Genomic DNA, 16,842 nt, shown 5'->3' with positions numbered 1-16,842 from the left:
TGTTAATGAGAGAGGTCAGAGGAGAATGGCTACACTGGTTCAAGCTGACAGGAAGGCGACACAAACTCAAAAAAACCATGCATTGCAATAGTGGTGTGCAGCAGAGCATCTCTGAACGCACAACATGTTGAACCTTGAAATGAATGGGCTACCGCAGCAGAAGACCATGAACGTTCACTTAGTGGCCACTTTATTAGGGACAGGAGGTACCTAATAAAGTGGCTACTGGGCGTACGTTGTGAAATGCGTTGTTTGTGGCAGCAGTACAGTGCAATACATAAAAATGACTATAAGTTAAAATAAATATATATAAAAATAGTGCAGAAAGATAGCAAAATAGTGGGGTAGTGTTCATGGATAAGTAGATCATTCAGAAATCTTGTGAGGTCCGGACAAGAGTAAAAAGTATTCTAGAGAGTTTTTCTCCAGTCACTCCCACAAACCCTGTCCCATGGACTATTCTGGAAGCCCCTGCATTATTCCTAGAGAATGACCTATATCAACACTTTCTATAACACAACCCATGTCATCTACAAAAGCCAAGAAACATGAGTTAAAAGAAAATTAATTTACTTTCTTTTCCACACCAATTTGGCAAGTGCGGATTTTATTTGGTACTGTGTGTGATATTGTGAATTCTGTAAGGGTGGATTTCCATATTGTGGAAATATCCAAACACTTTTACGGATCTCAGCAGTGCTGCTGAAACAGTGAAATCAACATGATTCTGCAGAATTGCTGGTAAATTATTGGACTAGAGATTAGAATTCAGAGGTTCAAGCAAAGATCTAGAATTCAGATCTGGTAAATTCAAATCTAAATCATCAAATTAGGATTATAAAATAAGGTGGCCCGGTAGCATAGCATTTAACATAAGGCTTTAATTGTCAGCGACACAGGTTCAATTCCCGCCACTGCCTGTATGGAGTTTGTATGTTCTGCCAGTGACCACATGGGTTTCCTCTGGGTGCTCTGGTTTCCTCCCACAGTCCGAAGGTGTACGGGAAGGAAACTGGAGTATCCGGAACATGGGTGTAATTGGGCAGCACAGGCTTATTAGGCTAGAAGGACCTGTTACTGCACTGTATCAATAAATAAATAAAATGCTAATTAAGTTATCAAAATGTATTGCAGTAAACAATTGGTATCATTAGTCATGAGCAAAAACAGTGTTAAAAATTACTCAGACTTTAATACCTTTCATGGTGCAGAAGCTGTCATCTAGGTTCAGTTTGAACAATTCAGTAGCATAGCAGTTAACGTAACACTTTACAGTACCAGCGACTGCAATCGGGGTTCAATTCCTGCCACACTCTGTGAGGCGTTTGTACGTTCTGCTGTGACCATGTGTGTTTCCTCCAGATGCTCTGGTATCCTCATGTGTTCCAAAGACCTTCAGTACGGGTTGGCATTAGTAAGTTCTGGGCATGCTATGGTGGCAGCAGAAACGTGGCAACCCTAGGTGGGCTGCCCCAAACCCATTATCAGATTGTGTTGGTCGTTGATGCAGACGACTCATTTCACTGCATGGTTCCTAAAGCCAATCTCTATATTCAGTCTGACATAAGACCATAAAGAGACAAGGGCAAAATTAGACAATTCAGCCTTCTCCGCCATTTCATCATGGCTGATTTATTAACCCTCTCAACCCTATTCTCCTGCCTTCGCCCCATGCCCTTTGATGTCCTTACTGATGAAGGACCTATCAACCTCCGCTTTAAATATACTGAATGACTTGGCCTCCACAGCTGTCTGTAGCAATAAATTCCACAGATTCACTACCGGCTGGCTAAATAAATTCCTCCTCATCACTGTTCTAAAGGGATGTCCTATTCTGAGACTGTGGCCTCTGGTCCTAGCCTACACCACGATGGAAAACGCCCTCTCCACGTCTACTTCATCTAGGCCTTTTAATATTCAATCATTTTCAATGAGATCCCCCTCTCATTCTTCTAAACTCCAGCAAGTACAGACCCAGAGCTATCAATCGCTCTGTGTTAACCCTTTCATTCCCAGAATCATTCTCCTAGAATTGAACTTGTACTCTCTCCAATGCCAGCACATTAGTTCTGCTATAATAACTACAAAATGCTCCCAATACTGCAAGCAAGGCCTGTCCAATGTCTGATAAAGCCTCAGACTGGTGTGTAATCGTTATACATGTATAACAATCATACAAGTTATAAAACATGTGCAACTGCAACCCACCAAACTGATTGGCCCTTAATTACCCTCTGAAATGGCCATTCAAGCCACCTGGAGCAGAAGACAATTTGCATTGCATATTAATGGTCCTACCTGTGATGGCCACAAACCATGAACAAGTAAGTGATTTGGTAGGTTCACACTGGAAATGCATGTTTGGCACAAATAATAATGGATGCCCAATGGCAGTTGAATAAACTCCAGGTATTTGACCATGAATGGATATGTGGGTGGAGAGTGTTGGTAACTTTAAACTCCTTGGCATTATCATTTCAGAGGATCTAGGACCAGCATGTATTATAAAGAAGGCATGACAGAGCCTCTATTTTCTTAGAAGTTTGCATAGATTTATCTAAAACTTTGACAAATTTCTATAGATACACAGTGGAGAGTATTCTGACTGGTTGCATCACAGCCTAGTATGGAGACAGCAATGCTCTAGAATGGAAAAGCCTGCAAAAATGGTGGATGCAGTGCAGTCAATCACAGTCAAACCATTGAGCAGATCTATAAGGAATGCTGACACAAGAAAGCAGCATCAATTATCAAAAACCCCACCATCAAGGCCAAGCCATTTTCACACTGCTACTTCAGGAAGGAGGCACAGGAACTTGATCTCCTTCCTGAAGCCACCACCAGGTTCAGGAACAGTTATTATCCCTCAACCATCAGGTTCCTGAATCAGTGTGGATGACTTCACTCACCTCAACACTGAACTGATTCCACAACCTATGAACTCACTTTGATGATCTCAGCATTATTTTTTTTAATTATTTGTTTTTAAATGCACAGTTTGTATTTGTCTGCAGTCTTTGTTTCGTGTAGTTTTTCATTGATTCAATTGTACTTCTTTGTTCTGCTATGAATGCCTGAAAGAAAATGAATCTCAGGGTTGTATATGGTGACGTATATGTATTTTGATCATAAATTTACTTTGAACTTGGAGAGTGTACAGAAGAATGCCTGGCGTCCATGAGGCTATACATCAATGCAACTGGTTCCATTCATGTAAAGGATGGTGATGGGGAATATTTAATCTTTACATAGAGGTCATCTGGTCACTCTGTGTACTACTTGAGCAACTGCCCTCACTAGATGTCAAACAAGAGTTTGCCTCGGGGTTGACAGGGTAAAATGCTTTCTCCTGGAGAATAAATATTTGACGTGTGGTCAAGGGATGAAATTTTAACATAGACTGTCTTTACCCCACTGCCTACCCTCCTCTCCCAAAATAGTTACTCGATGATGAACCAACCAACTCTGCGAAAGCAGCCTCTGGTTCTGATGATGTGCATTGTCCACGCAAACTGGAAATCAACTTTGAGGAGCTTTTGAAGCAGAGGATGGAGGAAGAGAAACGGCGATCTGAAGAGGAGCGACGGCAGAAGCTAGAACAGGAGAAACAGGAATTTGAGCAGCTGCGGCAGGAGATGGGAGAGGTGCGTAAAGTCTTAGCCTTCTGCCCTTTACGCCATTGGCATTTAGGGCAGTAGTGAAAGTACTCCACCTTTGGCAGTGTTCAGGGCTTCCTTCATTGTGTCAGTGGCTCCCTCTTGGTTTTCATCACTGTAAACCATGCAAATCCTGGGTGGAGACTCAGGAATACCGTTTTATTCAGAAGTAGAAGGATTCTTCATCGCTGTTTCTGTAACTTTTTTTTTGATCAGTCAAGATTGTTAGCCCTGAGCAATAGTCCACTCTTAGTCTTGCCTTGTCTTTAACCTTTGACCTGTTTGTCATAGGTGACCCTACCAAGAGCCAAAGTATAAAGCCCTGACTCCAGCCACCATAGCTCCCCGGGTCATTGAGGCACACAAGCCTCCAAACCACGACGGGGGTTTTGGATAAAGTTTGCACTTGCATAAATGGATCAAAGATGCACTTTGTTTGGCATATGCACTCTCCCCATGACTGCATGGGTTTCCTCTGGGTGCTCTGATTTTATTTCCCACATTCCAAAGAATTATGGGTTAGTAGACTAATTAGTCACATGGGTGTAATCAGGTGGTGCTGGCTCACTGAGCCAGAGGGGCCTCTACAATGCTGTATATGTAATAGTTACATATTACTATTTATGGTTTTCTTACTATTAAATTATTTATGGTGCAACTGTAACGAAAAACAATTTCCCCCGGGATCAATAAAGTATGACTATCACTATGATCTCTAAAACTAAATGTACTAGGAATTTGCTGTGGTTCATTGATGCAACTAAAACAACACTGAATAATTATAAAAATTAAAACACATAAAATAAACTTGTATTTTTAAAAAACTAATTCAAGTTTATTGTTAACTTGCTGCTGTGCCCAGGGAATGGTGTTCAGAGAATGTTGCCCAGGTTTTTTTTTGCATTTTGGATGTGGACTTGGACTATAGACTTTTATTGGTCTTGTAGTTTCTTTTCTATTCTCTGTTTTTGCCTGATCTTTCTCATTTTTCTGTGCAGGTGGAGGGGGTTTGGGGGTTGATGATGGTGCTGCCTTTTTTGGTTTCATGGTTACCTGGAGAAGAAGGATTTCAGAGTTGTATACTTGGATAATAAATTAACCTATGAACTAATAGAGGTTAAAGTACAGATATGGAATAAAATGCACATAACTACATAAATACCAGCATGTATTTACAATATAAACAGTGGATTAAAGTGTTTACAGTGCAATTCAGTGCATAATAGACAAAGAGTGCAGGAGCAGGCCATTTGGCCCTTCGAGCCAGCACCTCCATTCACTGTGATCATGGCTGATCATCCACAATCAGTGCCCCATTCCTGCCTTCTCCCCATATCCCTATACTCTGCTATCATTAAGAGCTCTATCTAACTCTTTCTTGAAAGCATCCAGAGAATTGACCTCCACTGCCTTCTGAGGCAGAGCATTCCGCAGATCCACAACTCTCTGGGTGAAAAAGTTTTTCCTCAACTCTGTTCTAAATGGCCTACCCTTTATTCTCAAACTGTGGCCTCTGGTTCTGGACTCCCCCAAAATCGGGAAAATGTTTCCTGCCTCTAATGTGTCCAATCCTTTAATAATCTTGTATGTTTCAATCAGATCCCCTCTCATCCTTCTAAATTCCAGTGTATACAAGCCCAGTCGCTCCAATCTTTCAACATATGACAGTGCCGCCATCCTGGGAATTAACCTCGTGAACCTCCGCTGCACTCCCTCAATAGCTAGAATGTCCTTCCTCAAATTTGGAGACCAAAACTGCACACAATACTCCAGGTGTGGTCTCACCAGGGCCCTGTACAACTGCAGAAGGACCTCTTTGCTCCTATACTCAACTCCCCTTGTTATGAAGGCCAACATGCCATTAGCTTTCTTCCTGCCTGCTGTACCTGCACGCTTACTTTCAGTGACTGATGAACAAGGACACCAAGATCTCATTGTACTTCCCCTTTTCCTAACTTGACACCATTTTTTTAAATCGCCCGATAACTGTTTCCAGAAGGGAACTTTTGGAAAAGACGGTTTGGTTTGCAGGGTCGGTAGTATCTGCAACAATTTTTCCTGCTTCTTTGTCTTGCTGCCTCTTCCCCAGGGCACCACTGCTCAATACAAGGGGACATAGCTTTAAGGTAAGGGGTGGGAAGTTCAAGGGGGATATTAGAGGAAGGTTTTTTACTCAGAGAGTGGTTGGTGCATGGGATGCACTGCCTGAGTCAATGGTAGAGGCAGATACACTAGTGAAATTTAAGGGACTACTAGACAGGTATATGGAGGAATTTAAGGTGGGGGTTATATGGGAGGCAGGGTTTAAGGGTCGGCACAACATTGTGGGCTGAAGGGCCTGTACGGCGCTGTACCGTTCTATGGACACATACAAGCTGTGCAGTGATGGTAGACTGCAGCCATTTGCTTTTATTTATTGAGATACAGCATGGAATAGGAACATACAGACATGGATTAGAGAACGTACAAACTCCTTACAGGCAGTGGCGAGAATTGAACCCAAGATGCCTATGATGTAAAGCATTGTGCTAACCAATACGCTAGCGTCCCACCCTCAAAGTTTTCATTACTCTTACACTACTTATCCACCCCCCACCACTATCTTTACCCCACTTGCGCTGTGTATACAGAGGGTGAGGTAACTCTTTTGCAGCGTCGAGCTTCAGCACCCATGTTCTATGTGAGCTGTGTGCAATTCTGATTTTAGTTTGAGACCATAAGACACAGGAGCAGAATTTGGCCATTCAACCCACTGAGTTTGCTCTGCCATTCCATTATGACTAATTATTATTCCTCTCACCCCTATTGCCCTGCCTTCTCCCCGTAACCTTTGATGCCTCGACTTATTAAGAACCTATTAACTTCCACCTTAATTATACCTAATGACTTGGGCTCCACAGTTGTCTGTGGCAATGAATTCCACAGATTCACCACCTGACCTTTCATCATAGCTGACATCTAAAGAATATTAAAGATGAAATGTTATAGTGAAGGTCAGGGCTGGGGAATCAAGAACTTGAGGACAGGTTTAGGGTCCAAAGGGAGAGGCCCAAGAAGAACCTGAGGGGCAATGTTTTCTACCCAGTGAATGGTCCATATCAGGAATGAGCTTTTGGAGGAAGTGGTCGTGTGAGATACATTCATCATCATCTATGTGCCCTGTTGTTTGAGATGGGCGAACATGGTCTTTCCAGGAGCATGATTGTTCTTGGCAAATTTTTCCTGCAGAAGTGGCTTACCATAGCCACCTTCTGGGCAGTATCTTTACAAGAGGGTGACCCCAGCCATTAGCAATACTCTTCGGAGACTGTCCGCCTGGCATCAGTGGCTGCATTACCAGGATTTGTGACGTGCACCAGAGCTCATGCGACCATCCACCACCTGCTCCCATGGCTTCATGTGACCCTGATTAGGGGGTGCTGAACAGGTGCTACACCTTTCCCAAGGGTGACCTACAGGCTAGTGGAGGTAAGGAGTGCCTTACACCTCCTTTGGTAGAGCTGTATCTCCACCTCACAACCCAGCAGGTACATTAACAACATTTAAGATGCTTAGACAGGTACATGGATAGGAAAGGTGTAGAGAGATGTGGGCCAAATGGGATTAGCTTAGATGGGCACCATAGATGAGCTGAAGGGCCTATTTCTGCGCTCTATGCAATCAGACATAGCAATCACAACTCATAAATTCATCCTTCTGATTTTTTTTTCCCCTCAGGATGAAATCAATGAAACAACTGAGATTATCAGTACAGAGTATGAAGAGCTGAAGAATCTGAAAAGAACGGGCTCTATTCAGGCCAAGAATTTGAAGTCCAAATTTGAAAAGATTGGCAAGTTGTCAGAAGAAGAAATACAGAAGAAAGTGGAAGATGAGAGGGCCAGAAGGAGAGCAGAAGATCTAGAAATAAAGGAAAGGGAGTCGGAGCGATTCAGAGAGGTAGCCTTCACTCTCTGGGGCAAACTGATTTCACGATAAGAACCTTTGCATCTAGAAATATTTTTAATTCTGTTCACTGTCAGGAGGAAAGCGGGAGATCAGCTGAATATTTCATTTATTTCCTGTGTAAATTTTACTGCTGAGTTTAAAAATGGTTTATGTAATAACACCCGATCTATTCAAAACTGACCTTGCACAAATGTTTTAGGTCTACAGAATTAGCCCCCACTGTTTTGGGAATTAGAATTGGTTTATTATTGTCACGTGTACCACAATACAGTGAAAAGCTTGTCTTGCATACTCTTCATACAGATGAAATCATTACCCAGTGCATTGAGGTAGAACAAGATATAACAATGCAGATTAAAGTGTAAAAACTACTGGAAAAAGTGCAGTGCAGGTAAATGATAAAATGCAAGATCATAACAAGATAGATTGTGAGGTCAATAGTCCATCTCATCATACAAGAGGTCCATTCAAAAGTCTGATAACAGTGGGATAGAAGCTACTCTTGAGCCTGGTGGTAAGTGCTTTCTGGCTTTTGTATTTTCTGCCTGATGGAAGAGGGGAGAAGGTGGGTGGGGTCTTTGATTCTGCTGGCTGCTTTACTGAGGCCACCAGAATTATAAACTGAGTCCCGGGGGGAGTACAGGTTCCTGTGATGTGCTGAGCAGTGTCCACAGCTCTCTACAGTTTCTTGCGGTCACATGCAGAGCTGATCTGGCTGTGGACTCAGCTCCACCTACCTGCCTTTTCCCCATAACCCTTGATCCTCTGACTATACAGAACTCAATCTGACTGTGAACTTGCACTTGTACTCCATAAGAATGGACAAATTAGGAACAAGTTCACATCCCATTTGGCAGGTGGGGAATTATCATTCAATTCAAGTTGTGGAGTTGAACAGTACAGAAATGGGCCATTCAGCCCACTATGTCATGCTAACCCTTTTGTCCATTTACATTAATATCATTTCCCTGCATTGGGTCTATATCCTTTGCCTTGTCTATTTAGATGACTGTCTAAATGCTTTCTAACCATAGTAACTGCATCTGATTCCACATCCTCTGGCAGTACATTCCAGATACAGTACCACCCAAAGAGAAAATTTATACTTGCATACGGTGGAAAGCATGCTGACTGTGTTAATGTCTGATGTGGAGGTGCCAACGCACAGGATCAGAGGATTGTTGACTCAGCCAGCTCCATCGTGGGCATTAACCACCATCAAGGACATCTTCAATAGGTGATGACCCAGGAAGGTGGCATCCATCATTAAGGACCCTCACCACCCAGAGCACATTCTCTTCTCATTGTTACCATCAGGGTGATGGTACAGGAGGCTGAAGGCACACACTCAACATTTTAGGATGTACCATGGAAAGCATTCTAGCTGGCCGCATTGCCATCTAGTATGGGGGTTGGGGGGCACCGCGCAGGATCGAAGTAAGCTGCAGAAAGTTGAAAGCTCAGTTAGCTCCATCGAAAGCACTAGCCTCCCCAGCATTAAGGACATCTTCAAGGAGCAATGCCTCAAAAATGCAGCATCCATCTCCAAGGACCACCATCACACAGGACATGTCCTCTTCTCATTGCTGCCATCAGGGAGGAAGTACAGGAGCCTAAAGACACACAATCAATGATTCAGGAACAGCTTCTTCCCCTCTGCCATCTGATTTCTGAATGGACCACGAACCCATGAACACTACCTCACTACTTTTTTTTAGCACTAATATATGTTAAAAGTTAAATTAAATATATAATATATGGTAATTCACAATAACGTATTACAATATGCTGCTGCCACACCTGATTCTGTTTGCTTAATATTGCAGCTGCAACTCCCATCTGAAGACAGTTTAAAGTAGATAATGCACTGGAAATGTACTATGATATCATAAAACAAATTGCACAAGCTGAAATTTAGTTCTCTTGCTGTTCCTCACCAATTGCCTAATTGATTTCTTCACTGCCTATCCATGGGCAGCTGCTTCTCAGCTTAATTCTTCAAAAGGAAAATGCTCCCAGCAAGTTCAGAATAGTGGATTTTCCAGATTTCCAGACAAAACTAATCCAGGATGATGATTTGAGTATATTGAACAGGTGGCATGGTGGAACGATGTACAGTGCCAGTGACCGGGGTTCAATTCCCACCACTGTCTGTAAAGAGTTTGTAAGTTCTTCTCTGTGACCACGTGGATTTCCTCCAGGTTCCAAAGGCACTGGAGTTAGGAACAAGAGAAGGGGCAAAGGTGGTTACTGGTGCCTTAAAACCAGTCATTTCGGGCAGATGGGGCTCATCAGCCATGGTTGGCAGCTCATCTAGGAGAAGGAAAACTCTGATCTCAAATCTCCTCTGCCTTGTGGTTAGACACACTCATGGGGAAGACTTTGGGAGTAAACCTCAAAGGAAAAATCTGGAGCTGGAGTCCTTCGGACAGTTCTACATTGAGTTTAACGCTGACTGGCAATCCTGTGACACTGCTGGTGCCAGACTGTATCGGTCTCTTATGTTTCTTTGGGCTCATCAGATGGGTGGAAAAGTGGAGCTTGCTACATGTGCAACAGGTTGCTCTCCATATTGTATTGCCCTTGCTTGCGTACCTAGATGGCCAGGACTCAACGTCCATGGTTGACCCTGACTGACAGAGGCCTCACAGTGGGTTGGTAAGTTGAGGGCATGCCACGTTGACACTGGAATCATGGTGACACATACAGACTGCCCCACCATATATTCAGACTCTGTTGGCCATTGATGCAAGCAAGACATTTCATTGTGTTTTGACATACATTTGACAAATAAAGCTGATCTTAAGATAACATTTTCTTCATGCTCGCAGGGCAATATAGAAAATCAAAAGGAACTCAAGATAATTGTTTTTAGTTGGAACATAGAACTAGTTCGACCCATGATGTTGTGCCGACCTTTTAACCTACTCTAAGATCAATCTAACTCTTCCCTCCTACACAGCCATTTTCTACTGTCTGATAGAAAAATGCTATATTAACGGTAAGGAGCTTTGGACATGAATCTCGTGAAAAGCCTTGTGTCAATTTCATATACTGAAAGTGATAGTTCTTCAGCATGATTCCCGATACCTAATTATAAATGAACAGAAGATTGAACTGCCATCTCCAGGTTGGCCCAGAGCAGACTCTGTGTTTTTAGTTATCTTTCACGTCTTCATCTTCCCTGACATTTACTGTAAAAGCTTCTCTAGTCCCACACTGAACTCTATTATGTTTCTGTTTCCCAAGAAATATGATTATATATCCTGCTAAACACCTTTTTCTCAGTTCATTACATTGAGTAATGTTAATACTATATAACACACACAAAATGCTGGAGGAACTCAGGCAGTGTCTATGAAACACAGAACATTCAATGTTATGGCACAGTCCAGGTCCTTTGATCTACAATGTTGTGCTGACTTTTTAACCCACCCGAAGATCAATCTACCCCTTCCCTCCTACATAGCCCTCCATTTCTCCATCATCCATGTGCCTGTCTCTGAGGGTTGATATGCAGGTTCACTTTGGACAAATAGTTCAAGCAAAAGTTTGAGTCCTTTGTAGCACAAAATACTGATTCAATAATATTTCATACTTTGCAGGATGAAACAGAGGAAGTAAAGGAGCCCAAGCGAAACAGTCCTCCATTTACTCACAAGGTGGACATGCGAGCACGCTTTGAGCAAATGGCTAAAGCCAGAGAGGACGAGGAAAGGAGAAGAATCGAAGAACAGAAACGTCAGCGGATGCAATTTGAGCAGAAGGAAATAGATGCAGCCTTGCAAAAGGTATATCGCATGTAATTTCCAAAAGAAATAATTCAGATTTAACATCCTGCAGAATGAAAGATAAAAGCTTTTGGCTGCTCTCTGTAACAGAATAGTTCAAGTTCTTGCAAGATTCTTGATAGGATGGTGTGATTTGAAATGTTTCTGTTTATTGGGAAAGCCAAAACACAACTGAATCACGAATAAATCAAGCTGAAATAAGTAGACAGAGTGGACATGGAGAGGAGGCCTAATCATTGGGTTTATTTAAACTGGAGATTGATAGGTTTCAGATTAGTAAGGGTGTCAAAGGTTACGGGGAGATGGCAGGAGAATGGGGTTGAGAGGAATAATACATCAGCCATGATGGAATGGCAGAGCAGACTTGATGGGCTGAATGGCCTAATTCTGCTCCTATGTCTTATAGTCTTCCAGAAATTCAGAATAAAACTTTTATCCAGAATAGTCACAATAGAAAACTTGTTATCACAAAAACTATGAGTTCAATAGTTCAGTTGTATTATAGGGTAAGATAGATAAACATAGAACATAGAAATCTACAACACGATACAGGCCCTACGGCCCACAATATTCTGCTGGACATGTAACCTACTCTAGAGACTGCCTAGAATTTCCCTAGCGCATAGTCCTCTATTTTTCTAAGTTCCATGTACCTAAGAGGCTCTTAAAAGACCCTATTGTATCCGCTTCCACCACCGCCGGCAGTGCATTCCATGCACCCACCACTCTGTGGAAAAACTTACCTCTGACATCCCCTCGGTACCTATTTCCAAGAACCTTAAAACTATGCCTCTTCGTGTTGGCCATTTCAGCCCTGGGAAAAAGCCTCTGGCTATCCACACAATCAATGCCCCTCATCATTTTATAGACCTTTATCAGGTCACCTCTCACCGTCTGTCACTCCAAGGAGAAAAGGCTCAACCTATTCTCATAAAGTATGCCCTCCATTCCAGGCAACATCCTTGTAAATCTCCTCTGCATTCTCTCTATAGTATCCACATCCTTCCTGGAGTGAGATGACCAGAATTGAACACAGTACTCCAACTGGGATCTCCACAAGATCTTGTATAGCTAGTTTATAAACTCAAATAGAAATTTTTCATGGATCAAATTCAGTTGAATGCACAAACAATTATGGTTTTATGTGCAAAGCACAGAATTAACAATCCATTTTGTTCCTCAGCTACCTTCATTGTAATCAAGAAAAATTAATGATTTGATATATTTCAGAACACCTCAAGATTAAGGGAGGCTTAATTTTTAACACTGGGTTTAAAAACTCAAACAATAAATTTGTGCAGGATGACCCAAAACATTAAATTAAAGAAGTTATCTCCTAATGTGTTTGTAGAAAGGAGATGAAGAGGAGGAGGAAGAGGAAGGAAGTATCGTCAATGGATCAACCTGTGAAGATGATGTGGATGAACTCATTCGATCTGGAGCTCCGTGGTTCAAGAAACCTCTCAAGAACACATCGGTTGTGGACGGTGAGCCAGTAAGGTTCACTGTGAAAATATTGGGCGAACCCGCACCGGAGATCACGTGGTGGTTCGAGGGAGAAATGCTACAGGACTGCGAGGATTATCAATACATTGAGAGGGGAGAAACGTACTGCCTTTACCTGCCCGAGACCTTTCCTGAAGATGAAGGAGAATACATGTGTAAGGCTGTCAACACCAGAGGAACAGCTGCAAGCACCTGTATTCTCACCATTGAAAGTAAGAGTTAAACTTGTGCACTACTTCTCTGAAAGTAAATTTGCAAACTCATCCACACACACAAAATTCTACACTTACCTTCTGCTACTATTTTTCAATATCAACTAATTCCCTTCCTTGATTCTTTTCTAGCTGATGACTTCTAAATCTCCTGGGATTTCCTTCCTGTCCTCAACCTTTACTACATCCATCTTTTCCTACTGAATGGGGCCAAAAATAAGTCAAATCCTATTGCCCTTGGAAAAATTACTGTTGTGTTGATCGTCATTCCTTTAACGGTTACGTATAGACTACGGAAAATGCATGATGTTTACCTTCTGGTTTTATTTGGTCAATTTTAATCTTTTAAAAATTTCTTGTGATATTCTTATTTACCAGATGCATTATATCTGTAATGTTGTTAAGTGGCACCCACTTATCAGTCTTGAGTCTATAAACTTTTTAAAGAACTGTAATCCATTGTTATCCTATTTACCAAAACTCTTAGTTGGGCCAACTGATTTACGAACCCAGCCGGAACTATCCATTGTGAAAGCCAACTTAGAAATGGCATGAAATAATATTTTTAGTTAAATACAGCATTGAAAGAACTCACTGGTATATTCAATTGTGGACATTGGTTTCTCCATATACAGAAAAAAGGATTTTTTGTAAAATTACTGTTTTAAAAAAAAAAAAAAAATTACCACAAAGCCTTATGGACAGATGTTCCCTCTTGCAATAAAGGGACAGGGGAGGCAATACCTACCGAATGTCAGACAATTTGTGACTCTCAAATATCCTTCATGCAGATGTACTCTTTTGTAAACTGTTTAACTTCTGCTCAAATGTATGGAATTTTCTGATACCATTTAAAAAATTAACTTTCAAACAAAATGCTGTGTTTATTTTCCTTCCTTGGCTTCAGAAATGAGCGATTTTGTAGAAATGGTATTTCCTAATGTGGTGCATTTCATCATGAATCGAATAGGTACTGACTTGTTTTCTAACAGGATCAACAGAATAAGCACTAACCTAAAACCATAAGTGACCCGTTTCCAGATCATAAAGTATAGGAGCAGAATTGGGCCATTTGGCCCATTGAGTCTGCTCCACCATTTCATCATGGCTGACCCATTTCCCTCTCAGCCCTGATCTCCTAACTTCTCCTCATATCCCTTCATGCCCAGACTAATCAAGAACTTATCAACCTCTACCTTAAATATACCTAAAGACATGGCCTCCACAGCTGCCTGTGGCAGAGAATTCCACAGGTTCACCACCATTTGGTTAAGAAATTTCTCCTCCTCTCCATTCTAAAAGGACATCCTCTATTCTGAGACTATGTCCTTTGGTTCTAGGCTTCCCCACCATAAGAAACATCCTCTCCACATCCACTCCATCGAGGAAACCTTTCACCATTTGGTAGGTTTCAATTGGATCACCCCTCGTTCTTCTGAATTCCTGTGAGTGGAGGCCCAGAGCCATCAAACACTCTTCATATGACAAGCCTTTCAATCCTGGAATCATTTCCATGAATCTCCTTTAAAGCCTCTCCAATTTCAGCACATCCTTACTTGGATAAGGGGCCCAAAACTGCTCACAATGCTCCAAATGAGGCCTCACCAATGCTTTATTATGATGTAGTGGCCATTACAGAGACTTGGCTGGCACCAGGGCAGGAATGGATTCTCAATATTCCCGGATTTCAGTGCTTTAAAAGGGATAGAGAGAGGGGAAAAGGGGTGGAGAGGTGGCATTACTGGTAAGGGACACTATTACAGCTACAGAAAGGGTGGGTAATGTAGTAGGATCCTCTTTTGAGTCAGTACGGGTGGAAGTCAGGAACAGGAAGGGAGCAGTTACTCTATTGGGGGTATTCTATAGGCCCCCTGGTAGCAGCAGAGATACCAAGGAGCAGATTGGGAGGCAGATTTTGGAAAGGTGCAAAAATAACAGGGTTGTTATCATGGGTGACTTAAACTTCCCTAATTTTGATTGGCACCTGATTAGTTCCAAGGGTTTAGATGGGGCAGAGTTCGTTAAGTGTGTCCAGCATGAATTCCTGTCACAGTATGTGGACAGGCCGACCGGGGGAATGCCATACTAGATCTATTAATAGGTAATGAACCGGGTCAGGTCACAGATCTCTCAGTGGGTGAGCATCTGGGGGACAGTGACCACCGTTCCCTGGTCTTTAGCATTATCATGGAAAAGGATAGAATGAGAGAGGATAGGAAAATTTTTAATTGGGGATGGGCAAATTATGAGGCTATAAGGCTAGAGCTTGCGGGTGTGAATTGGTATGATGTTTTTGCAGGGAAATGTACTATGGACATGTGGTCGATGTTTAGCGATCTCTTGCAGGATGTTAGGGATAAATTTGTCTTGGTGAGGAAGATAAAGAATGGTAGGGTGAAGGAACCATGGGTGACAAGTGAGGTGGAAAATCTAGTCAGGTGGAAGATGGCAGCATACATGAGGTTTAGGAAGCAAAGATCAGATGGGTCTATTGAGGAATATAGGATAGCAAGAATGGAGCTTAATAAGGGGCTGAGAAGAGCAAGAAGGGGGCATGAGAAGGCCTTGGTGAGTAGGGTAAAGGAAAACTCCAAGGCATTCTTCAATTATGTGAAAAACAAAAGGATGACAGGAGTGAAGGTAGGACTGATTAGAGATAAAGGTGGGAAGATATGCCTGGAGGCTGTGGAAGTGAGCGAGGTCCTCAATGAATACTTCTCTTTGGTATTCACCAATGAGAGGGAACTTGATGGCAGTGAGGACAATATGAATGAGGTTGATGTTCTGGAGCATGTTAATATTAAGGCAGAAGAGGTGTTGGAGTTATTAAAATATATTAGGACAGATAAGTCCCCAGGGCCTGACGGGACATTCCCCAGGCTGCTCCACAAGGGGAGGGAAGATACTGCTGAGCCTCCGGCTAGGATCTTTATGTCCTCGTTGTCTACGGGAATGGTACCGGAGGATTGGAGGGAGGCAAATGTTGTCCCCTTGTTCAAAAAAGGTAGTAGGGATAGTCCAGGTAATTATAGACCAGTGAGCCTTACGTCTGTGGTGGGAAAACTGTTGGAAAAGATTCTTAGAGATAGGATCTATGGGCATTTAGAGAATCATGGTCTGATCAGGGACAGTCAGCATGGCTTTGTGAAGGGCCGATCGTGTCTAACAAGCCTGATAGAGTTTTTTGAGGAGGTGACCAGGCATATAGATGAGGGTAGTGCAGTGGATGCGATTAAAATGGGTTTTGGTAAGGCATTTGACAAGGTTCCACATGGTAGGCTTATTCAGAAAGTTAGAAGGCATGGGATCCAGGGAAGTCTGGCCAGGTGGATTCAGGATTAGCTTGCCTGCAGAAAGCAGAGGGTGGTGGTGGAGGGAGTACATTCAGATTGGAGGATTGTAACTAGTGGTGTCCCACAAGGATCTGTTCTGGGACCTCTACTTTTTGTGATTTTTATTAATGACCTGGATGTGGGGGTAGAAGGGTGGGTTGGCAAGTTTGCAGACAACACAAAGGTTGGTGGTGTTGTAGATAGTATAGAGCATTGTTGAAGATTGCAGAGTGACATTGATAGGTTGTAGAAGTGGGCTGAGAAGTGGCAGATGGAGTTGAACCCAGAGAAGTGTGAGGTGGTACACTTTGGAAGGACAAAATCCAAGGCAGAGTACAAAGTAAATGGCAGGATACTTGGTAGTGTGGAGGAGCAGAGGGATCTGGGGGTACAAGAA

At 42.5% G+C, this 16,842-nt stretch overlaps 1 protein-coding gene across 6 annotated transcripts in view; it reads left to right on the top strand.

Annotated features, from left to right (window-relative positions):
* The window catches only part of nexn (nexilin (F actin binding protein)), a 95,133-nt gene extending 81,144 nt beyond the window's left edge, over positions 1-13,989 (top strand). For 5 of the 6 annotated variants that reach the window (XM_072273329.1, XM_072273327.1, XM_072273324.1 and 2 more), the window contains 5 exons: positions 3,441-3,644; positions 7,374-7,595; positions 11,210-11,395; positions 12,747-13,113; positions 13,246-13,989. In XM_072273329.1, the coding sequence (XP_072129430.1) occupies positions 3,441-3,644; positions 7,374-7,595; positions 11,210-11,395; positions 12,747-13,113; positions 13,246-13,259 (993 nt within the window). In that variant the 3' untranslated portion in view covers positions 13,260-13,989. Of the gene's footprint in view, positions 1-3,440; positions 3,645-7,373; positions 7,596-11,209; positions 11,396-12,746; positions 13,125-13,245 lie in introns of those variants that run through there. The other variant, XM_072273328.1, reaches the window with a different exon arrangement.
* Positions 13,990-16,842: the final 2,853 nt, after the last annotated feature.

This window comes from Mobula birostris, chromosome 12 (genome assembly GCF_030028105.1).
Source record: "Mobula birostris isolate sMobBir1 chromosome 12, sMobBir1.hap1, whole genome shotgun sequence".
NCBI lineage: Eukaryota > Metazoa > Chordata > Chondrichthyes > Myliobatiformes > Myliobatidae > Mobula > Mobula birostris.
The sequence above is the reverse complement of the archived record's forward strand: the minus strand, read 5'-3'. Positions and strand labels throughout refer to the sequence as shown.